Genomic DNA, 26,267 nt, shown 5'->3' with positions numbered 1-26,267 from the left:
AGGTTGTAGAGCTAATTATGATTAAAAAAAAGCATATTTGTTAAAAAAAAAAAGTTTAAAAAAAGTAAAAATAAAAAATAAAAAAAAGAACAATATAAGGAGAAGAAACAAGCTAAACAGCAGGGGGCGCTGTGCACAAAGCTTCAAAAATAACACAATGAAATGCCTTTTTGTATGAACACGATTAGTTTATGGAGTTTTTGCATCAACATGTTAAACTTTTAATGACACGACCACATAAATAAAAAGATACAATTTCAATACCCTTCATGGGGAATGCTCTGTTTCCTTACTTGCTCAGGTCGCTGGCAGTGTCAACAGCGAAGAAGAAGTTCTGAAATTTCTGATGGGTCATCTGGAAAACGCTGCATTACAAAGACGGAGGGTTGAGGGTCAGATATATATAATTAACTATTTAAAAAATGCAGACATGGTGATGAGACAAATTTTCATGCCTTTTAAGTGTAAAAGGACAGTTCTACTTTAACTGAGACATTTTTATTAGGATGCTCATTATAAAAGCTGCATATTAAGCAAAACAAAGACAGAAATTATGAACCTTAGCTTTATCATGTTTGATTCTGGCATCATATATTCATTACTATGCATAGACCACAAAGTCCCACAGCACCAGTGGAAAATTGCTTATAGCTTGCTTTATGATGCACCATTAAAGGAATACTCACTGTTTTCTCTTGTGCTCTCCACCACTCTCTAATCTGTAGCTGGATATGTTGAGAAGACCCTCTGCTTTTTCATCCTGAAAAAAAATAAAGAAATAGATAAAACTTAGTGAATTCAACATAATCATTTTAAATCTGCAGGTATTAGAAATCGGATCCTACCTGTGGGGTGTTATACCAATAAAGGCTGGGTCCTTGCAGAACAAACCAGAAGCGATGCCACTTGTGGGTGAGGAAGACGCTGCTCTCCTTCCTCTTTTTCCAGAGCCAGCCATCACAGTCTGGATGAGCCAATTCCCGGCAGGACACACGTCGCCGGCTCAGAGCTGTCGACATACCTGGGAGAGCACAACCAGAAAAAAGGTCGGATACGTAAAGTACACATCTAATAAGGATTGATTCTGCTTCAACAGCTCTCCAGCCTTAAAAAAGCACAAATATAACAGATTGAAATAATATTTATCACCTTTAAGCCCAGTATCGAATCAATAAAAGTCTGTTCAGCAAATAAAAGCTACATAGAAAAACTAACTAGACTAAATCAGGCTCTAAAATATTTATTTGTATTAATATTAAAGTCTTTGCTTAATTTACCACTTTAAATTTTATATACAAATAACATTTAAAATGAAGCAACCTTTAGATATTTACAGGAAAAGCAGAATAATTTCTACAACTAGAAATCACCCCATACAGATGTTTTTGAGGCCAGTCCTGATTCCAATGATTTTGGAAATAAGATTAATCAGTCCCCGATATGTTCAGCCATTTTTTGGGGGGTTGATTCTTAAAGCCCATATTGCTTTTTCTTCTTCCATTTAAATAATAAAAAACACATGACTAGAACAACTGTAAAAGGTGATTGATTGCAAATGGAGGGAATGCCAAGGCATGTCCATCATGCAATCTGAAAATTTTGCTGGAATGCATGCAGCTATGTGTCAATACGATGCAAAAAAAAAGAAAAGAAAATCCAAAAAAATATCATCAGGATTATTTATCTGTCTACCTCTAATCAGAGCTGTATAAATACAAATGCTTCGTTACTTAAGTACAAATTTTGGCTATTTACAACTTTTTCCTTCTATTTCTTTTTTTTTACAATTATCTCTACTTTCTACTCCTTACAATTTAAAACAAGACACATTCGTTTTTCATCATGGTCTGTTGGTATAAAAAATAAAAAACAATGAATCAAAATAATTAGTTTAATTCAGACAATTCATTTCCTTGTGGTTGGACCTGGTCCTGCATCACCTTATTGTACACCACATATCAAAATAAAGAGTTTTTCAAGATGATGCAAAGTTAAATTTGTCACGGTTACCATTAGATATTTAAGTATGAGGAAGTTATCCTCCAAAATCCTAGAAAAATATTCCTTTAACAGGGTAGTAGAGTATAAGGTTTAAAGCATATGTCCTTAACATTTTTTCCTGCATTACTTTTACTTTCATACTTTAAGTAGTTTAAAAATGGTACAGTTACACTTTTACTTGAGTAAAATCTTAAAAACTCCTACAAAAATGTTTTTAAACTTTAGGATTTATAGTTCTACTTGAGAAAGAAACATTAATACTTTTGACACCTCTGCCTCTAATTATGACCACAAACCTCTGTAGACTTTATTTAGCCTTCATTTGATATACCAACACACTACTTATATCAAGCCCTTGGTTTTTTTAAAGTAGATTTTACATGTTTTGTTTCCTTAAAGGGGGATAAATACTTCTATTAGATGCTGCATGATCCAAAAAGTTACCTTTTGTAGACGTCTTCTTTGTTTCCTTATTTGTCTAAAAAAAAAAGAAAAAATTCAGCAAGTTACAGAGATCAGGTGTATGCTTAGGTCCAGGATATTGACCTAGATAAAACTAAAACAAATGTTGTCTCACCGTGTGCCCCACCATTTCGGGGCAGGAGCTGACACTAACTCGTTCTTGGTTAAATTCAAAAGGGGACGGACTTCTTGGGGAGGGGGTCCGGTCTCTCCTTAGATTCGGAGAGAGCCTGTTCGAATTACTCTCAAAGACTGAGAAACGTACAACAGGAAAGATAGTCCCTTAATCACAACACCAGTGGGGGAAATACATGTCTTATTGTACACATCATCATCACTCAAAATTAAATGTGGTAATAGGTTTATGTTAGAAGTCAATAACCTGCTTTCTTGCATAATAATCATGATTATCAGCATGGAGGCTCCATTTTAGTGTTTATTTTCTTTTCAGTGTAGGGTTAAATACTACTGCAATAAGAGACTATTTATTTTAAGTGTACATGATATACATGTAGTGCAAATTCCAGGGGAGCAGTATAGAACTAATACGGCAGTTTTAGTTCATATTGACTAAGCAAATGTTTTGAACCTTTTAAGCTCCTTTCTAGTCAGTTTAAAGACTAGAAATCATGCTGGTATAAAAATAAAGCTACGACTAGAAATTACATCAGAAGTATTAGTATCACAGCAGTTGCTATAGTTCCAGAGACATGAGGATGAAACATTGGAGTATAAGATAAAACTTTTTCCTGTTGCAGAAGTTTTTTTACAATATACAGGAGAAGAGTCTCCTGGAAATATAATTTCACAGAAGTTAGAAAACCTCAAATCTTACTGTGGGCTTTATCTGTGCAAAGATTTATGCAGCTGAGAAAAACTAAAATAAAGTTAGAGAGGTTTTAGTTAAAACTAAAATTAATATAAAAGTAGAGGGGTTTTAGTAAAGACATTTGGGATTTGTTTAACATCTATAATCTATGTTTTGACTTGCATAATTGAACAACATTCTATTCAAATGTCTAAAATATATATGAATGATATTAACCTTCTCAAAACATTTTTAAAAAACAGAGCAACAGCTACATATATATATATACATATATATACATATAATATATTCTGTGGTGCTGAATTCAGCTCATAATCCCACAGATCTGAACTACTTTTTTATGGGTGTGAAACAGAGAATTACATTACAGGTCCTACAATGAATTAGGGTTTTAATCTTTAGCCACCTTTCTGGCTCCACCTGCAATACCTGCTAGCTACCACATTAACATGGGATCCTCCGTGTAAATGTGGGTGTCAGCATAGATTTACGTCATGGATTTGCTGTGTTCTTAATGCAAAGCTTTAATGCTTCCTCCACAGCATACATCATTTTCTGGGATGCTATTCAGTTCCAAACACAAGCAGTCTAACCAGCAAAATAAACAATACTAACCCAGATCTGATTCCTAAAGCCTGTAAGATCAGGCGCTGCAGTGCAGCTATGGCTCTGGCTGCCCATCGGCATTATGCAGAGGCGTAACTCCAGCTTGGACTGGCTGAGTTTAACTAATGACCCGTCATTTTCATCATTGTGTTTACATCAATAAACAACAACCGGAAAGAAATTGAGGAGTTTTATGAAAGTTGTTGGAATATTATCTTTGTCCAGTTAAGTGGTGGTAACTGGGTCAGAGAGAAGACAAATGGACAGTAAGGTGTTTGGAAAATATGGCTTTGAGGTACATTCAAGAAAAGACCAAAAAAAAGGGTAGGAAAGCTTTTTTACATTATTTTTAAGATTATAAAATGATTACTCTGGTGTTCTTTGGCTGCTGATTGATTGAATTCTGGGTCGATTGGGAAAAATTTTATATTTTTGGAATCAATAAGATCACTGCTTTCAGCAGAGATGTTTTTCTTTTGTTTGAGTTTGTTAAGGGTTTGTGGAAATGTTTTAAATTGGCTCTTAGTCAAGATTGTAATGTTTCTGTGGACATATCAAATATGTCTAAATTTAATGAAGGAAACTTAGAAAAATGAATCAGAGGGAGGAAAAGATCTAATTACTTCGCGTGGTACTTGGGTATGGGGCAGAATTCTTTTCTTAAAGGAGAGCAGTTTTTTTTTTTTGTTTTTTTGTCTATTAAATAAAATATGTTATCTTATTTGGAAACCAAAGAGTAAATCTCCACAGTGCCAGGCTCAGACTTGCCAATGACACTACTGGAATGTCTGGCTTTAAAAACTGAATTAAGGCAAATTTTTTCATGACATAATTTTTTCATGACATTGTTGTTGAACTGTTGAATTAAATTGTTGAACTGAGGAGGTAAGTGAGATCCTTTGCCAATAAAATAAGACAATTTAAACTTAAAACCATAACAAAAAAACAATTGAATTGTCTTTTTTGAAGTGAATGTTATCTAATTATGTTATTTTAATTAGTGTATTTACCGGTACCCTTAATTTAAGTAGGTAAATAAGATGTGTTGCCAATGGAATGAGTATTTTTAATCTTAAAAAAAGATAATTACATAATTTGCACCTGAAATAAGACAATGCAATTGTGTTTTCTTATTTTAAGTGTAAATTGTCATTTTCCATTGGCGAAATGTCTCTTTAACCTCCACAATCCAAGAACAAATGCACTTATTTTAAGAAAAAATGACTTATCTAGATATCCTTTTTTTTCCCAGTGTGTAGAGGATTATAAAAAAAAACCCATGAACTACAATGTATAAGAATGTTTGCCTAATGGATCCTGCCTTAAAAGCAGATGAATTTCATACGAAAAATAAAAATAAATAATATTTAGAGGGATCCTAAGAAAGCCGTCTTCCTACCTGGCAGAGGAGACAACCTGCCCTGTTGGTTCTGAAATGCAGTTAAAGTCAGTCCCCTCTCCGGTTCCTTGTCAGAAGGCAACTCGGACTCTTCCTGTCCCATAGGCTGCTGTCGAACCTCTGGCCCATGAACGGCCCGCCTGCAGAAGAACACACAGAGAAATTATTCTCAGAAGCTTGGTGGTGATTCTAGGAACATCCAAAAAAAGCTGTTCTTCTGAAAATACTGAGATTTCCCCCCTTACTAAAAACCAAAAAAAGAAGCATAACAGAATCAATAACTGTGTGAAAAAAGCTTAAGAATTGACCTCAGACACCAATAAAATCTGTAATCATGTGATTCTGATTTAACAAAAATAGAGGAAACCTGCTTTTTCAAAAGTCCACATTGAAAAGAGGCCAAAGCTTGTTCTGAGATAAGACTTTACATGCCTATAGTCCATTTTTTTTCCAGGACTGGATCTGTTGTGCATCACTCCCACCGTTTCTCTGCCTTCCCTGTCAGCTCTCATTTTTCATGTTTGCTTCTTCTCACTTTTTCCAACAATTTCTCTTGTTTTGATTTCTCCTCATCTTTCCTAAACTCATTGAGATTCTTGTCAGCATATGTTAGTGTTCTCCCATTTCCAGAGAAATCTGGGCTGTCGGTGTGCTTTCTGGACTTTATGGCATCTTTGTACCCTTTAGGTTCATGGCAGCTTGAAAAGAGGAGACATCAGAGGTTCTGTTGTATTAAGCATACCTGTGCTGACTTAGTGCTCTTCTTCTAACCTTTTTGAGTCACGACCCCATGCCCGACCAATATATACTTATACATTGCATTTACATAATCAGACAGGCCTCAATCCTCTTCAGATGTTTGTCTCTTTATCATTTTGATGCACTTTGGTCCTGTTGGGTGTCGAAAGTGCTTTATAAATAAATTTGGTATGGTATTTAACATTAATAAACACTGGGATTCTTTTTGGATGAACAGGGAAGCAGTGGGTAGCACTGCTGCCTTGCAACAAGAACAATCCGGGTTCGATTCCCGGTTCTGGGTATGTCTGCAGAGTTTGCATGTTCTCCCTGTGCATGCGTAGGTTCTCTCCGGGTACTCCGGCTTCCTCCCACAGTCATAAAACATGACTGTTATGTTAATTGGCTTCTCTAAATTCTCCTTAGGTGTGAGTGCGTGCTTGAATGGTTGTTTGTCCTGTATGTCCTGTTGCTCAGCATTAGACTAGTGACCTGTCCAGCGTGAACCCCGCCTCTTGCCTATTGAGAGCTGGAGATAGGCACCAGTACTCCTTGTGACCCCAGCAGGGATAAGTGATGGAAAAAGCGATGGATGGATGGGATCTTTTGACAAACTAAGCAGCATCAAGAGGCTAACTTCTGAAACTGACCGGCAAAGGTCATTACATCACATAACTTTGTTGTTAAAATATAAACAAATAATGTAAACATTAATTTCCTTCTATAAAATAACAGCTACACATTTACAAAACACAATAGAAAACAGCCTATGTTTAACAAGTAAACACTTCCTTGTCAAAAGCAGAAATGTTTTACAGCAACTATTTAATGTGATGGCTGGGCATACTTATTTGAAGAGAGCTGCTGCATTGAGGGCTTTATGTTAGAAACAGCAATGCAGGGATCCATATACTATGTCAGCACAGAAAGTGATATGCGGATGCAAATGGAAACAACGCATCAGTTGCAGCTTTTGATAGAGCTGCTTACTCAGTTGCTACGGACAACCAGAAGTCTTTCAGCATGCACACAGAGAAAACAGTCTGTTAATATGGGATCAGAGGCAAGATTGGACAGGGTGTCCTGCAGCTCTGATGACAAGCGGTGTATAGTTAAGGTGGTTCAAGGCATGTGCAGTCGTTCTTTTCTGGCGAGTCATTATTCAGGAAGTACTTACTGAAAATTTAAAGCATGCTCATGGTTTCAATGGTTATGTCGTAAGGCTCCATAAAGACCTCAGGCCCCAAGAACATTTCAACCCTTCCACCATCCACTGGCCCAGCCCTCTGCTCCAGCTTTATCTTTAACACTGTGACCTTAGTGGACAGGTTGATTGTTGAACAAAACCTTTTAAGTTATGGCGAACAGTAACTCACCATCCTTCTAATGTCCGGTCAGGAGCTCAAAATTTTTTCCAAATTATATTTTCTAAAATGATTTGTCATCTCTCAGAAATCATCTCAAGACTCCAACGGAGAACGGGACCCCAAAGTTGAGAATAGCTCACAAGTTTTTTGGTTTTTTTTGGCTGACTTTATTGTTTCAGACTGTCAAAGATTTTTTCATATATGAGAAATACAACCTACTTCATTCTAACCAGCGTGTGTTCCTCCACATGCTGGGTTTGTTAGAATGCAGGACTAAAAGCTGACATTTTCCTCTAACTGAGCTGCGGATCCCTGCAGCTCCTCCAGTTACAATGGGCCTCTCAGCTACTTCTCGCCTTTTCCAATCTGTCAATTTAGCCGGACCTCCATGTCCTGGTAACCTCTATGTTAACATGATTGATTAAAAAGAGCCCAGAGATCTTTAAAGCTTAGGATACTGTTTTACGACCTACCTCTGCTTCAACCTCCACCCTAATATTTCTGCTTTGTTCCTTCGTCTTAAAAAGCCCACTAAGAATTTAACCTGGTAAACCTGAATTTAACCCTACGCAATTCAGGACTTTATTCAGCAGTTAATTAACTCCTAAAGGGTAGCTCTGGACATTACTAATGGCTATCAAAGTGAAGGGGAGGCTTAAATACAAAAACACACTAACTTTTAGATTTTATTTGATAGAAAATAAAAGCAGTTTACCCTTCAATTATGCACCATTTGGTGTTTGGTGTCATTTGCATAAAATGCTAATATGTCGGGGATTTTCACATGACAGAGCTGAACATATATGAACACTTTTGCAAAGTGATAAATAAATGGATTAATAATCCTACCTGAATGACAAGGATCGAACAGAAGCTGCAACTCTCTCGAATATGGAGGATCTCTGATTTTCGTCTTTGTCCTCCTGTTCTTCTTCTTCTGACTTTTCTTCTTTCTCCTCTTCCTCCTTCTAAGAACAAATCAGACCAAATCCAAACATTTGAATGTGAATATTGACGCCTCTGTGTGTTTACGGATTAGAGCAGGGGTAAGAAAGCGGATGTCATGTGGACTGCGATGGCAACCCCGTTCCTCGGGGCTCCATCTGCACTCACTGCGGTTGAGCAGATGAGAAGGCAGCACAGTCCCACAAACACAAAGTCTGTGAAAATCTCACTGAAACCAGGGCATTGTCTCAGGGCAATAGGGGGGCTGATATATGCAGCTGATTCACATCATCTGAAGTGTTCTATCAACCCATGCTGCCGGCTAAATCTGAGATTATCATGGCAATGGTCACAAGGGGGTGTGAAGCACACATTGTGTGCTGGTGAACTTGTGCATTGATGCAGGCTGTATTTCACCGTGGTGATCATAAACAAACAGCAGTCGACATGGTGATGGATTGAAGTGTTTGTGGAAACTGAATCCCAAGAGGTGATAAGCAGAAATTGAGCTGAATAATTAGGAGTTTTCCAAGTAAAGTACAAAGACTAAACAGTATTAGGAAAACATGTTATATGACATTTAAAAGAAATAAAAAATTCCATAATATGTGACGTTGATGTAACATTGGTTTGGGTTTGACTCGTTATATTACCAGAGATACAGGAGTCACTTAACCACTTTCGCTTTTTTTATTTTTTTAGGTCAGTAGTCACAGACTATAATATTAGCAGATTTCTGCCTATGTCAACTGCTGCTTGTGAGCTTATTTTTAACCAGAAGGATCTAGTATGAGAGCTCTGACAACTCCATTGATGAGCATTTCAAAGAGTAATGGTGATGCACAGAGCTTAAAGGAAAAGTCTGGTCACATTCGGAATAAAAACTTCTGAAAGTACTTTAACTATGAAATTATAACATACTTTTCAATAATACGTTTTTAATTAAGAGTAATATCATTTGAATGTGCTTTACCGGAGACATCCATGTTTGTCAAAGAACACTACTACCACCTAACAGTTTATAACGTCATGGTGCTGTATCGGCTGTCAAGCAAGTCCCAGTTGGCAATCCAACTACGAACCCATCCGTGAAGGATCATGGATCAGAAAGGTGAAATAACACTTTTTTTTCACTTTTACCCGATGTATTACGACATCCAACTGCCATGCACGAGGGCATTGTCAGTTTAACTATAGCTCTGGTGAATTTCAATGGTGAAGTCCTCTGGAAATCTTCAATAATTGTTGTTATTTGCAGATGTGTCTAGTAGTTCCCATTGATTTTGCTTGTAAAGCGGGGAGAATGGCGCTAGGCTTACCGCACTGTGACGTCACTGCTGGAAGATGGCAGGAGGGAGGTGTTAATATATTGGGACAAAAATGGCCATTCCTGGACTCAGTGATCGTGACGAAAAATACTGTTTTTAATTTTTTACTGAATTAACGCTAAATTCATTATATCACCGCAAATGTATTAGTTTTAAATATAGATAATGATCTATTGATTATGCCTTGAGTCACATCTGAGTGAAATTAATATGCTGAAACAGGCTCTTTATAAAAAAAAAAAAAAACACATTTCACATGGATAAAATAAGCCATAAGATGTAGTACAATCTCTCAATAAGTAAGTAATGTTGTAACAGCTGTGTACTTTGTGAAATAATTACCAAAATTTTCACAGGTCTGTCTATGTTTTGCAACCTAACTAGTTTGATCGTCTGCTGGCAAGACTCTAACACTCAACGGTTCTGATTTTAACCATTTAACTCAAGCCTGAAGGGCAAAAAACACATCAGAAGGTTTACTTTAGGTCTTTTCTGCCATCTTGTTAGAACACTGTTTTCAACATTTGCCAATTGATTAGTTCATTACCGTCTAGCATTATTTGCCGTCCAAGATGTTGTTTCTTTGGGATTCTTTTGGCAGAAGTAGACTTTCTTAGAAAGTAAATTAAAAGGAAATGTGGTTTCTATTTAAATAGCTCTACCCAATAATCACACCGCAAACTCCATATTTATACAGCATCCAATTAACAACAGACTATCAAGATATTAAACAACCAGAAAAAAATTAAAACTTAACTATCATAATATGATAGCTTGCTTGTTGATTGATTAAAAGCATCTGGACCAAAAATAATATATTGATATTTTTATTCTGATGGTGATGTATGATTTGAATCTTTTTTTTTTTAAATATAAAAATCACAATAAATCGAATCATATTAATGAAAAAACTGATTTAAATCAAAGCTTTGTTCCAAAGGTCGCATGGAAACATAATGATCCCTCTCAAACTAAATGTGTTTAGAGAGGGAAGGGGGTGGGGCAACAGGAAGTTCAGTGCAGACAAATGGGGAAGAAGAAATGGATGAACTGGGGGATCTGAAGTATAATTATAACCAACATACTACATCTCGACAGTATATTTTGTCTCTTTGTTTACAGTTTCGATATTTTAAAAACCTCACTATACTGCACAGCCTTACTAGAATGTTATTCATGTTTTGCAAAAAAAACTTTCATTTGTAGTACATCTTTATCAAGCTGTATAGTTTACATTGACCTAACCACGTGAGCAGAGGATGTCTGTGTGTTTAGGATCTCATCTTTTTTTTCCCGAATTATTTGGGGTATTATAGTTAAACAGTCTATAAGTGTCACAAATTTTATTTGAGTTTGTAAAATTAGGATTGCAAATAATCCTCTGATTCGATGGAGGATTTCTGTATTCTTCTGTATAAAAAAGGAATTAAAACCTACTAAACCTGTAGATAACAACTGTATCTGTTTCTCTTAAAAAAACAAACTAAAAGTCCAATTTTTGGTGTATACAGTGGTATATATATTGGTCACTTGCTCAAACTCAGCATCAAACAGTTGCAACAATACAGGGTATATTCTTTGCTGTTTTATAATGTCTAATTTTTCAAACTCCCAGGGTAAAATCATCATCTTCTTGACACTCACTGTGACGAGATTTTATTCTCACGAGAATAAAAGGTAGAAATAACATCAATTTGTTGAAAGAAACTTCAGCTCTTTGTGGTGTGAAGCCATAAGTGCAGAAAGTCTCTGACCTGCACAGGGGTGATCCGGATTGAATGTTTGTGTCGCACCGATCCAGGGATTCTCTTTAAGACCAGAGTCACTCCATTGGGATTCTCCTGCAGCTTCTTAATAAGGTTTGCTCTGCTCCAACCCACCTGATGCAGCAGCACAGATTCTTTTAGTGTAATAGTCTTTTCTTTGTGCAGTGAAAAAAAGTGACCTATGGTATTGATCAGCACATTAAAACAGGGCAATACAACGTAATACCATCTGGTACAACACAATAAACACTAAATAAACTACAACTGGTCCTGAACTCAGCTGTTCATATCATTACACACATACCCTCAACCCATCAGACACAACTGTTCTCCAGCAGTATAAACTACATAATACTTATTCTTGCCTTCAAGGCTATCCATAACCTCGCTCCCCCGTCTTTTTCTGACTTCCTCCATGTAGCCACACCCACCTGCACCCTCAGATCCTCTTCTTTTTCGCCACTCTGCCCCCCTGCTCTAGAACTCACTCCCGTAACCCCAATTCTCTATCACTTTTTAAATCTAACATCAAAACTCACCTTTTTAAACTTTCCTGCTCGCTTTAATTATTTAACTTAACTGTTTCACCTTAATCATGTTTGTATTTGTTCTACTGTATTAACTATGTGCCTCTCTTGTATTTTAGTATGTTTGGAAAGTCAGATGACCTTGATTGTTCAGAAAAGTGTCTATAAATAAAATGCTTTATTATTATTATTATTATACATGGGCTGCAACACTTACCACTATCTGCTCATTGACTTGGATCACTTCATCACCAGACAGGACTCGTAAATAGGCATCAGTGGAGGGCTGAAAAAGAAGGAACTTAAAGTATTAGGAAGGAGCTGATGAAACACAAAATCAACAAAAAGTGACACCAAAAAACTGGAGCATTAGTACAAATAATTGCGTGAAAATATGAATATTCTCAGCTTATCGAGTTACAGTTTGTTACATCCAGAACTGGAATTAAGTTACGTAATTTACAAATGCACAGTAGCAGCAAGTGCTTGCAGCATGTAGAGTTTAGTGGAGACAGATGAGCCTGGCTAAAAATAATGTGTCATGCATAAACATTTCCTAGCTGCCTCCCTGCCTTTAACTGTGCAGAGCCGAGAAAACTGTGCAGTCACCTTGCTGCTACCTTAAACAGCAAAGAACAAAAGAAGTTTGTTTTTTTTTAGCATTCTCAATGCCACAGAATACAAACTGTTGTCGTGTTTCACTCCTCATAATGAAAATGACAAAGAAGAGTTTGGCACAATACCACAGACAAATCAAATACCGGCAGAAAGAACAAAAATGTTCTTTTTCAGCAAAAAGCGGGTGACACATTACAGTGGAGACATTTCAGATTTGCTATTTAAAATATTCTGTTTATATGTCAGTGCCTTTTTAACAACGCAATAGCCTTTTAACGATCAACCTCACTGGACACACAGATTTAGCCACAGTTGACCCCAATGGAGCCGAGTTCAGGAGGTGCAGTGAGTCACACAGTGAAATGGCACAGATGGCTAAATGTTTACCAGTCAATTCCACAGTTAAATGGGAAGAAAAGCAAAACTGTGAACCTGACCTCTGCAGCCGTTCCAGTCACGTAGTGGTTGCTGGAGCTGGTGGATGTTATCTCAATCCCCTGAGAGAAATGGAAACAAAAAATACTTTGCATATTTCAGAAAGATAAAATAATCATACTCTGTGAATGCCGCTTAGCATACTGTTATTTTCCACATCATAAACAAAAAAAAACCTCAACATGATAATGTTACAATCATAGTTGGACTGAATAAGGGATATCAGTGTCTGTTTGTCTGATTACAATCAAATCAAACAATAAATACATACCTAGTGACTACAGAAATATCAACATAGTAAAAAAATGCTAATTCTGCAGCTATGACGTTCTGACACAGGCTTACATGTGCAGAAATTATCAATTTTTTTTTTTTTGTGATGGGTTAATAGAACCTGATAAGAGAAAATTGGACTTTCTTTATACAAATAAATAACACAAACTAGTAAAGTTAAGTCCCATTTACTCAAATACCCCCAAATAAAATACAAGAGAACCTATTCAAGCCAACCAGTTAAGAGTCCGTTGGATTTTTTTTTTTGTCAACAAAAATCCAGCTTATCTGTGAATGCCTCAGAGGTCAATTGTTAGCGAACAGACAGCTTCATAAAAACTAAAGGACACAGCAGGTAGGAAAGAAAGTAAACTCTGGAGAAGTTAAAAACAAGGTAAGGTTATAAGCCCAAAGATCTCTGAGCCGCTTAATTCAGCACAACTACAAGCATACCAACAACACCAATGAGAGAGGCCGGGAAAACAGAGCATTATTCAGAAAAGCAGCCAAGAGGCTTAAGGTAAGTCTGAAGGAGCTGCAGATTCAGAGCCAAAGTAGAAAAACACAACTAGTAACTGCGTAGTCCCGAAATCTTTTTTTTTATTTTTATATATATATAGGGCTTAATTTAATAATTTAATTTAAAAATTAAATATTAGAAGGAGGAAACCATCATACCAAGAATTAGAGGTCTAGTTTTCTGTTTCTTTTTTGTTACTTAAATGTCCTTTGGGATTAATAAAGTATTATTGAATTCATTTGAATTGAATGTGGCAGGAAATTAATTCTGTACATCAGGCTAGACACAACATGGTCTGAATTGGCGATGGCAGCATCATGGTATGGGGATGCTTTGGAGGAGCAGGGGAGAAAAAATAAATAAAACTTCTAAGTGGTTGCAAAAGATCTGAGATATGGCCAGAGGTGCACCTTCCAACAGGACAGTGATCCTAAACATATAACCAATGGATACCAGTGGTTTACATCAGTGTAAGAATGACTATGTCAGTGTATGTATGTCAGTACAAATCAATATTTATAGAAATACTGAAATACCCCGAATAATTTCCTTTGACCTATGAGCAATGCGTTGCTTGTATTTGATGTATCACATAAAATTCCAAGTATCTAAAGTCAGATTTGTGGTGGTGACATCATGACAAAACGCACAAAATAAACATTTAACAGCTTGGGGTGTTTTTAGTCAATAATTCTAACACTTTCTCAAGTATTTTCTTAATCCAGTAGCTTTAAATGTAAAACATATCAATCAAAGAAGATTAAAAAGATCATAGATTACATTAATACCTAAATAAGCCTCCTAGGCAGAAGGATTTAGATGTGCTTTAAGCGATAATCAAATATATATTCTGACTAGGGTTTTCAAAAATATAGTTACTCAGAAAAGTATTGATACTCAAATGCTGTACCCACGTACACTACTAATCAGGCATGGTATCAACACTACAGACAAGTGTTGTTTACATATTTTTGCTACTCCTAATTTGATATTTCTAGCTTATTTGCACATTAAATCAATTATATTGAAATATAGTGAAACATTGTTATAATAAGGCTATTAGATATGCATTTATTTAAACAATTAAATATTATCTATGGGTCTGTTTAACAATTATGTTTCATGTTTATGAAACATTTTCTATGCTTTTAATTATTTGTCTTTTTTTTATCCTCGCATTATGGAACATTACAACAGGTATCGAATATTTCCCTGGGTAGCAATGCAGAGTTTGATATTTTGGTGTCATTGAAACCCTAACACTTACCAAATACAATTTATGCAAGTTAATTTGAGCACTAGACAATAAAACTATATTCATGATCAATACAGAATCATAAAAACGCAACAATGAAGGAAGGAAAACAAGGTTGTTCATTCATTTTATTTTATTTTTTAGCCGCACTAGAACAGATAGGGGATTTGTCTGTTTAACACATTAGTCAGCTAATAAAATGTCATTAATTCATAAAGTTCTGCCAATCTTAAAGGAATTTATAAAAAGAAAAAAAGACTGAAAAAAGATCTTAGTAGCTTTAGAAAGTTTTCATTTTTTTTTTTTTAACCATACACTAGGTCTTCAACAGGGGGTCCGTAACCCCTAGGGGGGGTCCAGGGAGGTACTGCATGGGGTTGCTAAAGTTTTGGTTGATTAGACTTTCTTTTTTATATTTTGAAATGTCATTAAATACACGAAAACATGAATTCAACACACTGTAGTAACCAGATAAATGGAGGCAGAAGATGTCTTTCAGTCATCAATTCTGATGTCAGTCTGAAATACTTTAATAATCCCAGGGCGAAGTACTTTCATTACATTACTCCATCTGTAATAGAGTGACCATAGGATCAGTTATACGTATATAACACAATTGCATACAATATATATAATTAGGGGGTCCCCACTCCATCTCGTCATCAGTTTGGGGGTCCTTGGCGTGGAAAACATTGAAGACCCCTGCACTAGGCTATTAATTTAAATGCTTATTGAGCTACTTATTTTATACTTTTATTTATTCTACTTATTTTTACGTTATTTACCAAAGAAATAAAACATTGTGATTATATTCTTGTTCATATCACTCAGTTAGTTAATAAATAAATTATGTTAAATATTTCCAAGATATAGCCTCTGCAAGTCTAAATAAGTTAGTCATCCTCATGACTTAAATTCCAGAAAGTAAAGCATTAACAGAGTCTAAACATCAATCTATTGTTATTTCTCTATTTCTTTTTCTAAATTTCTGAATATATTTACACACAATTAGCAAAACTCTGGGTAAAAACACAAGTTTTTGATTTTCATATTCATATATTAGGTGGTGACGCGTCACATTCTGTAAACCCCCTTTATCAGAACCATAATGCCTTCTGCTTCTCACTTCCTTCTCTGCCTTTAGTTCCTATTACTCTTAATGTGTCAGAGGACTGACTTCATTATTGGTGATATGCTTTAATCAATTACCTGCTGTCAGCTGTAATTAACAAACTCTGTCCTCTCCACCTAAGTACATTTGAAAAAGTCCTTTTTTACAGAGGACAGCCAAAACACATCAATGCAATGATGTTAACAACATGCAGGTGCAACTTCAAGACCAGTAAAGCAAAATTAAAAAAATTAAAAAGAAAAAACATAATGTGCTCAAAAGGAAATAATTTAGCCACCATCTAATAAAAGATTTATTTACTTAATGGCTTGAGTTCACAGAGTGCAAATAAATATGAAAAATATATACTAAAAGCACAGTGATTAGTGTGATAGCAGTCACAAAAGATGGCAGTGAGTACAGAACCAAATGTGCAGACTTCACAACAGAAAAGGACAAGCAGCACAAAAAGAACATTGTGCCTTAGTGACCAAACATCAGGGAATGTTTCAGAGTACTGACAGAGGGTACAGGGAGAACCAGGAGATGGTAGAGATATCATTTGACAGGATCTAATGATGAAACCTTCAAGCAGTGATAAAGATAGAAAATAACCAGAAATGTCAGTGTCAAGAAAAATTCCAGACCTCTTACCATCTTTAATAAAATGATAAAAGCAGGAAAAAATTAATAAGAAAAAGATTATTTTTGACGAAGCTGAAATCTTTTTGTAGTGATTACTGTGTGTAGGCTTGATGTTTGGATATATACATCTAATAAGGAAATACTGCAGTTTTAAAATGGATGATAAGCACTTATTTTCCAACATCATTAATAAACATAATTCATTTCAGGACACAAAAAATGTCTCTAATTAATTACAGACTTCGCTTTTAATTAATCCCAAAAACAATTTTTGACACTGTGAGCGATGTTTTTATTTTCCTATTTGGATTAATAGCCATTTCAATATATAGACACATAAAATGTGTTTTATGATGATATTAAGCAATTTCTACATCAATTTAGCTTTATTCAGAACACCACGGTTCATCCAATCATACAGATCCAGATGCAGATGTAATAATAATCCCAATTACTGCATGTTAATGAAATGTAATTTTTGGAATCCTCTACATTAATTCACTTTTTTTTCTAATTTCAGGCCTCAAATCTCATAGAAGCATAATTAATCAGAAGATAATAAGTAAAACAAAAAATAAAAATACATTCCCGGATTGAAACATGTCTGCATAGAAATACTGAACAATGTGCATCTTGTTTATTTGACATCTAAATATTAGCTTTAGCTTTAGAATGTTGAGGCTCTGTAGTGATCTTGCACGACTTACTTTACTCCCATCCTTTGATGCTGTTTCATCGCATTAACCTCACATTAAATGTACGTTCTCCCGACCCAAACAAATGATGGAGGGGAGCGCTACATAGCTTCAGAGTATTACTGGCTCAGATTCATTTAAGTTCAGATAGCATGGAGATTAAGGATTTCATTCTACAATGAATTTTATTATTATTTTGATTTCATATATTCTCTCATTTATTATTCTAAATTGATGCATTTAAGTCCTATATTTAATATAAACTATACATAAAGACAGAATTTCTTTAAAGAAGTCTGATTAGGCCTGGTTTTGATTGAAATAGATTGGATTTATCACCACCAACATGACTTGACATTTATATTATTGATATATCTTATTATTAAGATATTAATGAAGGAGAAGATAAAAAAAAACAGCTAAATCATAGCTTTACCAACTGATCACCGGGTGAGGCAGGCACCAGGTCGACGCTCTCCAGCTGAGCCGTGTGGGTTAGAAGTGAGTCGGAGCTGGAGCTCAGGATCTCGTCACAAACCTCCACCAACTGACGGCACTGAAAAAGGAAAACACAGCTTTACCAAGTGGGAAGAGACAGACTCTCGCAGTTAAAAATATCTCAGAAAATCATGGAAAAAAAAACAAGCAAATGATAGACAAACTCACCACAGAGATAATGTCCTTCTCCTTCTCATAGACCGTGGTATCCTGTTGGATGAGTGAAACGACATGATTTGATAAACCAAACGAGTCACACAATGACACCCAATCAGCCTATATGCAAATGCATTGATTTGTGGAAATGGGACAAACTGAGACAAAACCCATGTCCCATTTCCTCTTCACAGCTTGAGTCAGAAAGCAAAAAAGCCACACGCTAGTCGAAAGCAATCTAATAAAGTCAATAGCAAAGATTCATATATCTGTTAGTGATTGCAGCTCCAAAAGCATCTGTCTGCATTTAATGACCATAAACACCAACACCTTTTAATGTTTTTTTTATTACACAGACCAACACAGAGGACTGTAGATTGTGTAGGGTAACAAAGGGAAAGATTTTTATTTCTTACAATTAAATTAATCATTAGACCTTTGTACAATCAATCTTTAGAATATGGATAGAGTTAGGCATAACTTCAGACTTGCAGAGACAATAAATCCACCTGGATAAGGAGAGAATGAATGAGAAAAGCAGCCATATTGCCCAAGGTATCTGTAGGAGCTTCAGTCTGCAGCACACAAAGGAGAATCTCTGTACAGGGAAACCTTTAGCCATGAACTCCCTAAACCTGGCCTTTATGGAAGAATAGCCATTTTTCACTAAAAGAAAGCCATCAAAAGCATGAAACAAGCCATTTAGAAAACTCAGAGAACATGTGAAAGAGATCATCTGGTCTTTTAATTGTTTTTGACCTGCATGCAAGAACCTAATGTTCTTGGGAAGAAAAGCTAATTTCCGCATCATCCTGAAATCACTTTCCTAACCATGAAACCCTGGCGTGGCAGAATAAGACTGTGGGGAGGTTTTCTTCAGCAGGATCGGAGAAAGTGCTGAGAGCTAATGGGAAGACAGACGGAGCCAAATATATGGCAATCACAAGAAAAGGCTGAATACGACCGAAGGCTGTGGTGAACAAACACAACAACAACCTGAAACATCCAGCCAGAGCTGTGATGTTTCATTCAAAGCACATTCAAATGTTAGAACGGTCCAGTTAAAATCCAAACATAGAATTGGTCAAATTACTCACAGCTGTGGTGAACAGGTGCTCTTAAAAGGCTGATTAAGGGAAAGCTAAAGACAAACGAACCAGATTTTTTTATGCACAATGTCGTTTTAAATATTCTATAATTCAGTTTCCACTCCACAATTTTGAAAAAAAAAAAATCGTTATTTCTGATATAAAATCCAAATAAAAATTAAATTAGTGGTTGTCAAGTGATGAAACATGAAAAAAAGTTCAATAAGCTTAAACACTTTTGTAAGAACTGCATCCTTCGTGATGAACTCTTGCCGTTTATAATACATTTGGTCTGTTTAGGATTGATCAGACAGATAAGGACGCTGCAGAATAAATCAGCTCAGTCATAACCTGAGAATTATTTATACTGAGGGATGGAAAATCCAAAAAAGGTTGCTTTAATCAACATTTTATAAACCAGCAGACATATTCAATAGAATCAGCAGGACAGCAAGAATGGAACAATGATAACAAAATCCATATATCCTCATTTCATTTATTTAGATTGGTGAACAGCATTTTATTCCCAAGGCGCCTGTGTTGAATGACACAGTTATTAAAGCTATTAGAGAAGAACTAAATTGCTTTCATGTCTGCTTTCTGGGATGTGAGTGAAATAATAGTCCTAAAGGGGCAGTAATGGGTCCAGACTGGGAGGAGAAGAGATGAAAAACAAGCTTCATATAAAAGAGAATGATAAGAAATTCAAAGAGAATAGGAGCCATGTTTACACAGCATAGGAGACCAAAAATCATTAATGCCCAGAGGTAATTCAAAAGGCCGGGTGACGAGCTGCACAGAGCTTTGCATATGGGAAAGCTAACCCCTATAAAATGATGAACACAAACCGACTGGGTTAATTTAGAGGCTATATGACACCAGACTCAAGGGAGAAATAGGATTACCAGCTCCATATTCATTAGAGTATCGGTACCTAATAGAACATGTGATAATGACTGACGGTTTAAAAATAATATGGCGGATGAATATAGTTGTTTAGACTTTAGACTGTTTAAGCAAAGCAACCTCCTCATGTCATTGAAGCTAATTGTTTAGGTTTTCTTAGGCCAGCTGGGTAAGTAATCAGATTTATTTCACAACTTAAGGATCCCTAAAATTATTAATAAGTAACCAGGTTTAAAAAGGTACAACAGTGGAGATTATGAACACAAATAGGCTTCATTCACTAGTTTTTTAAGAAATAGAAGAGGAGATGCTTTTCTATTATTTTCAAAACTTTTCCTTATAAAATTGAAATTTTGCCAACTGTATTCACTTTACTCTAAGCTTGATCTATTTATATAAAGTATTGAATCTTAATTATTGCTTCAGTCTTTTACATAATAAAACACTACATGAAACCTCAAACAATATGACAAAATTGGATTGGAGAATTTAAATCCGTCCTTTATTTCTTATATTATCCTAAGTCAATATGTTTCGACTGTCTGAGCAACCAGACAGTGGTAATAAAATGTTTGCATATGATGTCATCAAAAAGGGCGAGGCCATATTTGACATAACACTGTCTTCTTTTAAATAACTTGTTAAGACTCACTTTTTTTCCTGGATTTTAACACACCTTCAGGTGTTTCTTTTATCCCATGAGTCGTTTTTTTTTATTTTAATTTCTTAATGTCTTATTTTATAACCATTCTTTTTTTCTTATTGATATGTACAGCACTTCAATTAACAAGTTTTTTTTTCTTTATAAATGAATTGGATTGGATTGAATTGAATAAACAAACAAGCCAGTTGAGTTGCTGCAGCCTCTAATCCTAAGTGCAATAAGTGAAACAAAACTACAATAAAGATTGCTTGTTTTCAACAGATGGTCTAAAAGATGAAGAAGAAAAATGCCAGGCGTTGTGAAGAGAAGAACATCTTTGAAAACTAAGCTACACCTAAACTGCTATAGGAACATTTTAGAAAATATTTGTATTTCTGATGTTCAATAAGATCATTTTGCTGTTTGAACTATTTTAAAAAGGAATATTTCACATGTATAAGATTCAAGATGACCGTTGTTTGCTTTTTCCTATTAGCACCAAGCTCTTGTTAGCACTCAAGCATTTGTGAATGATTTTAATCTCTACCAGGTACAACGAAAAGTAGATATTTTAAATAGCTTTGCGAAGCATCACCCTGTTAAAAGTACAGTGAGCTTAATTACTGGTGTTGAATCACATTCATTATAAAAGCATGCAGTAGAGTGAACTCTGGTGCGCATGAAAGATTCTCTGCTCTTTTTTTTTTTTACCTCATTAATGTTGCTTGAATTTTGATCAGTTCATATTCACAAGGTTCAGCTTGGAATTTCCTTAAACTTTGACTCAATTGGGAACATCTCAGTTATTAAATCAAGTTGTCGATGACCAAAACTTAAAAGGTTAGACTAGGAGTGGAAAAACTTCATATTAGACCAATTCAGATTGGATGGGCCTAGATTAAATTCTAAGATTATGTTAACCTTGATAAAAAAAAAAGGGGGGGAAAAATTGTGAGGGACTTTATTTTACAGTTATTCCATATATGTGTAATTTCACCAGATTTAGGTTTAAAATAATCTGAAATATTAGCAAAAGTCTTGCTGCCTCTGATTTAATCCTGTTTTGGGCCTGTTTTGTTGTTGCCATGAACCAGATTACACAGAATTCGCCCAGACATGTTTAAAGTAATCTTTTCATTTTACCAACATAATTCTTCTGGCTGGAGGTAACTTTAACCTTTTGGAACAACTCAGCATGATTCCTGACTTGACACTAATAAAGAATCAATGGGGGAAAGATCAGGAGAGCAGCAGGGAGCCTTTGCCCGAAGATGAATCATCAAAGCACTATTACAAACATTAAAAAAAGCTGATGGGCACAAACAACACAATTTGATTGAGGTAATGCTAATAGATCTTTTCCCCCTTTACTAAGAAAGGAACAAATCCCTTATGCATATCTTAACTTTTAATAAAATAATAAAAAAAACCTGATATTTTTGCTCACTGTTTCATTATCTATTGAGAGATGTAAGTGTAATTCCAAGGTAAATGAAAATTATTTCATTTTAATATTGTTAGGATAAGGTCTGTCTCATGAGCTTCACTGTCGCATTTCATCTAAGGAGCTTTTATGCTGTTATCAAAATAATGTTGTATTAGGCCATTAAGGTGGCTTTTAATTAGGTTAACAGCTCATAAATGGTCATAGGGAGGTTGGGGAGGAGTCATAAAGAGCTTGGCTGTCAAGCTGAAAGGCTGATGGTCGGTCTATTTTTTTTCTACCACTAAACATCCCATTGTTGCTGCGCTGTTTTGTGTTTTTAGGTGAACATCACTGGGTCAATTTCATATTTTACTTAGAAAAGGGAGAACTCTTACTAACATAAAGGTGTAAAGAACAGAAAAGTAATCATGTTATAATATTAATATTGTTTTTTTAGTTACAATACCATTATTTATTATAATATTTGGTCATATTAGTTTGACTTTCAAATCTAAACTTAATATAAAATATACAAACTCTATACTAGTAGTAGTAGTTTTTAGTTCCTGCAAAATGTCATTCCTTTATGACCTTGTTTTCATGTTTCCATGTTAGTGTAGCACAGATATACTAAGCAAATGTTAGCTGTAATTAGTGTTGCACCGATACCAATACTAGTATCAGGCAGGGTCCCGATCCAGCACTAAAATGGTGGTATAAGTATCGGCGAGTACCAACAAATAGGGCAACGATACCGTTTACCCAACTATTGTCACCCATTTCAGGTAGACAATAAAAAGTTCTACTGGATTCACTTTGTATTAGTCTTTTTCCTGCTCCACAAAGGTAGGCAGCAGCTTGACGAAGCCATGATGGCAATTATTTTACATCCAAGTAGTATGCAGTTCTTCATATATACACACAAACATCAATTTCAAACAGATGGTATCTGTATTGGCCAATATTGCACAGCCAGGTATCGGGTATCGGTCCCTGTCGGTTCCTTCCTGTGAAGCTGCTGTGTGCACCGCCATGACGTCACTGTAACCGCCAGATTCTTAAAAGCCATACGTGTGAGTAGGCCGCCAAGCAATCTTTGATTTGACCTCCTTATCTCGATCTGTCCTTGCTTTCTCCTGCCTGCCTTGCCCCTGTTGGATACTGTTGTTGAGTTGTGATCTCTGGATATTGACCTCTTGCGTTGCCTAATGACCAAGTCTGTTTGCCTCCATCCCTGTCTTGATTGTTCTGTGAAGTTGTGTATGACCCAAGCCTGGACCACGGGTTTGCCTCTTACCTTTGAACCCTCTGCCCTGTTGGTGTGCCTGTTGTTACAGAAACTAATGCCTGGAACCCCTCTTGTCTAGCTCTTCTGGAAACCTCTGCCTTGTGGACTGTCTCCCCATGCATGACCCCAGGACTGACCATGATTTGCCCAGCTAAGGTAGACTCATTTATTACTGTGTAGTCAAGATATGGATCAGTCAATCAGTGATCTATCAAAATGGAGCCAATGGAATCAATCAGCAGAGCCAATACAACCTCCTGGCTTCTGCAAATGTTACTGGCCTTCGTTTAGTAAAGTAAGTAAAGTAATGACTATGACCTGGATGACTGAGAACCTTCATCAGCATATTTAGTAAAGTAGCAACACCACTGAGTTATTCTCTGCCAATAACCCTGCTCTCCTCTGAAAAAGTAATACCAGTTTCAGTCAGTCCCTGCAACAGCAATCCACCTATTAATAAATCTTTATTTAGTAAATTAAATCTAACATTTACTGCTTGTGCCCTGAAACCAGAGGGTTGTTTTTTCAAGCCCCGGCTCCAGACTTCATTGTCATTGTGTCCTTGGGCAAGACACTTCACCCACATTGATTGTGGCCAGAGAGCCCAGTGGCCGCAGGCACCTGTGGCTACAATGCAGTTTACCAACATTAGGGTGGGAGTGTGATTAAAGAGTATGAATGACTGAATGTAACGCCAAGTGCTCTGATCAATTATCCTGACCAGAAAAAGCGCTATAAGTACAGGTCATATACCATCAGGTCTCTAGATTCTGTCCCGGCATTACGATTAGCTAATGAATTTTAGTATCTTATGCCTTAGCCTTATAAGATGTCCTATACCAAGGACCAAAATGAAACCATTACTTGTGTGAGGTAAGGTTTGTCAGGTTCAACAGAGGTTGCCACCTCCCACTACCTCACTAAGTATCACTTCTGTTATTACTTAGCAACACCTCTTGCATTTTATAAATTGCTCATCCCTCTGCTTTACATTGTACACCAACTGCAGGAAATTTGCCCACAACAAGACAATCAGTTCTGCATTTTAAATTAACTATAAAAGAACAGGAAAAGGCAAATATAAAGTATCCAATACGTTTCTGTAAGTACACTGGTCAGAAGGTTGGGGTGGAGATATCAAAACCAGTGCCCTCCAGTTCTATCCTTAAGTGAGGCAAGTGGCTTCTTGGTCTGTGTAAAAAGCTTACTGGTGTGAAAACACCAAGTGCTCCTAAATGTGATCAAATTTCTACAATGCCTTTATTTTACAGAGATAGATAGAAAAATATTCAACCAATGCTTTCTAATGCAAAACAGATACATTATTGAAGACCATTGTAATTTAAAGCTTGCATCACAATTCCAAACATGATGTTGAATATTCTTCCATATACCCTTTAATATTCATATGAAAAAAGTATATTGTAGTGTCAACAACATGAACAAAGACAAAGCAGATCCAGCACAAAGAGATGAGGTGTGGTGAAGATGTATTCAACTTTTCAACAGCCTCCAGCATTTTGATGCTCCATTTTCCAGTCCTTCTATTCATTCTATGTCAAAAGGATTATAACAGAGAAACCACACCTGATTTTTTTTTAAAGAAGCACATCCTTTAAAAGTAACATTTATTAAGGATGCAGGAGCTCTATGGCTGACCAATGTCCAGTTCCACATGGGCAACAAAGTAATTTGGAAAAAACAGCTTCATATTAATTCAACTACTCACACAGTTAAAGAAAGCAGTGTTTTAAAGTTTCCCGAGTCATGTCTAAACAAACTAACACACATCAGTCTCAACTAATATACAATATTCAATTATACTTAATATACAATATTCAATATCGACTGACTGTAAGCCAATCCATTCTCAATGAAAAAATCATTGAGACAAAAATTAGAAAAAGGAATCTCCTTGATTTTGGTTTTATTAAATGAAAAAAAATATCCAGTAAAAATATTAGTTTCAGAGTATTGTTAGGCATTGTTGGGTTCTAATTGAGAGCTGATCATTTTGCTCCTTCAGAGTTTTTGCTTTCAAGATAGCTTCCACGAGAGATTTTGATCCTTTAATTAAAGTGAATATAACTATTAAAGTTATTTCTGATTAACAGATTTTTAACTTAACGAGAACTCAAATGCAGAGCTTCAAAAGACTCCTAGAACAAATATACATATATATATATATACACATATATATATACATATATATATATATAAGTTAAGTGAATGATACTTACGGTAGACTAATAAATACACTGAATATTATTGCAAGTATTGATTAATCACATTTTATCTGACACAATTATAGGTACCTTCCCATACCATTCCTACCCATCTAAGAGAAGTTTGATACAAACTAGGCATCTGTATGTATACTATGTAGGGAAATGCCACCAAAGGTAAATTTTAGTTTGTTTTTCTATGCTGAGCATCTGTCCTTTGTATTCATCTTTAGGTTTTGTAGCAGTCTTACAGAGACTTATTAATCACCATGTGTTAATTCCTTACTGGCTGAATGTTTCATACCACGCTCCTTCTAATACATGTGCTAGGAAACTTGTCAATTTTTACCTGTTTTAGGTTAGCTTTGCACCAGCGATTTGAGGGAACTCTTCATTATCTCTCGCAATAATTTCAAACAGGTTTCTTAAATCTAATAAAGTTCTAAATTCAGGAAATGCGATAATGTGACTTCAATCAAATTTCCACTGGGGGATTAATTAAGGTTCATAAGGATTA

General features: G+C 35.7%; 1 protein-coding gene across 1 annotated transcript in view; it reads right to left on the bottom strand.

Moving 5' to 3' along the window:
• Nucleotides 1-26,267, bottom strand: part of cnksr1 (connector enhancer of kinase suppressor of Ras 1) — a 50,124-nt gene that overhangs the window by 4,875 nt on the left and 18,982 nt on the right. Inside the window, exons 5-16 of the mRNA XM_038278159.1 lie at nucleotides 18,187-18,228; nucleotides 17,957-18,076; nucleotides 13,024-13,083; nucleotides 12,186-12,254; nucleotides 11,430-11,555; nucleotides 8,252-8,370; nucleotides 5,298-5,437; nucleotides 2,579-2,715; nucleotides 2,446-2,479; nucleotides 846-1,021; nucleotides 687-760; nucleotides 294-365 (exon numbers count right to left, since the gene is read on the bottom strand). Of these exons, the coding sequence (XP_038134087.1) occupies nucleotides 294-365; nucleotides 687-760; nucleotides 846-1,021; nucleotides 2,446-2,479; nucleotides 2,579-2,715; nucleotides 5,298-5,437; nucleotides 8,252-8,370; nucleotides 11,430-11,555; nucleotides 12,186-12,254; nucleotides 13,024-13,083; nucleotides 17,957-18,076; nucleotides 18,187-18,228 (1,169 nt within the window). The remainder of the gene's footprint in view (nucleotides 1-293; nucleotides 366-686; nucleotides 761-845; nucleotides 1,022-2,445; nucleotides 2,480-2,578; nucleotides 2,716-5,297; nucleotides 5,438-8,251; nucleotides 8,371-11,429; nucleotides 11,556-12,185; nucleotides 12,255-13,023; nucleotides 13,084-17,956; nucleotides 18,077-18,186; nucleotides 18,229-26,267) is intronic.

The sequence above is a fragment of the Cyprinodon tularosa genome, unplaced genomic scaffold (assembly GCF_016077235.1).
Source record: "Cyprinodon tularosa strain WSP-4 unplaced genomic scaffold, ASM1607723v1 ctg139, whole genome shotgun sequence".
Taxonomy (NCBI): Eukaryota; Metazoa; Chordata; class Actinopteri; order Cyprinodontiformes; family Cyprinodontidae; genus Cyprinodon; species Cyprinodon tularosa.
The sequence above is the reverse complement of the archived record's forward strand: the minus strand, read 5'-3'. Positions and strand labels throughout refer to the sequence as shown.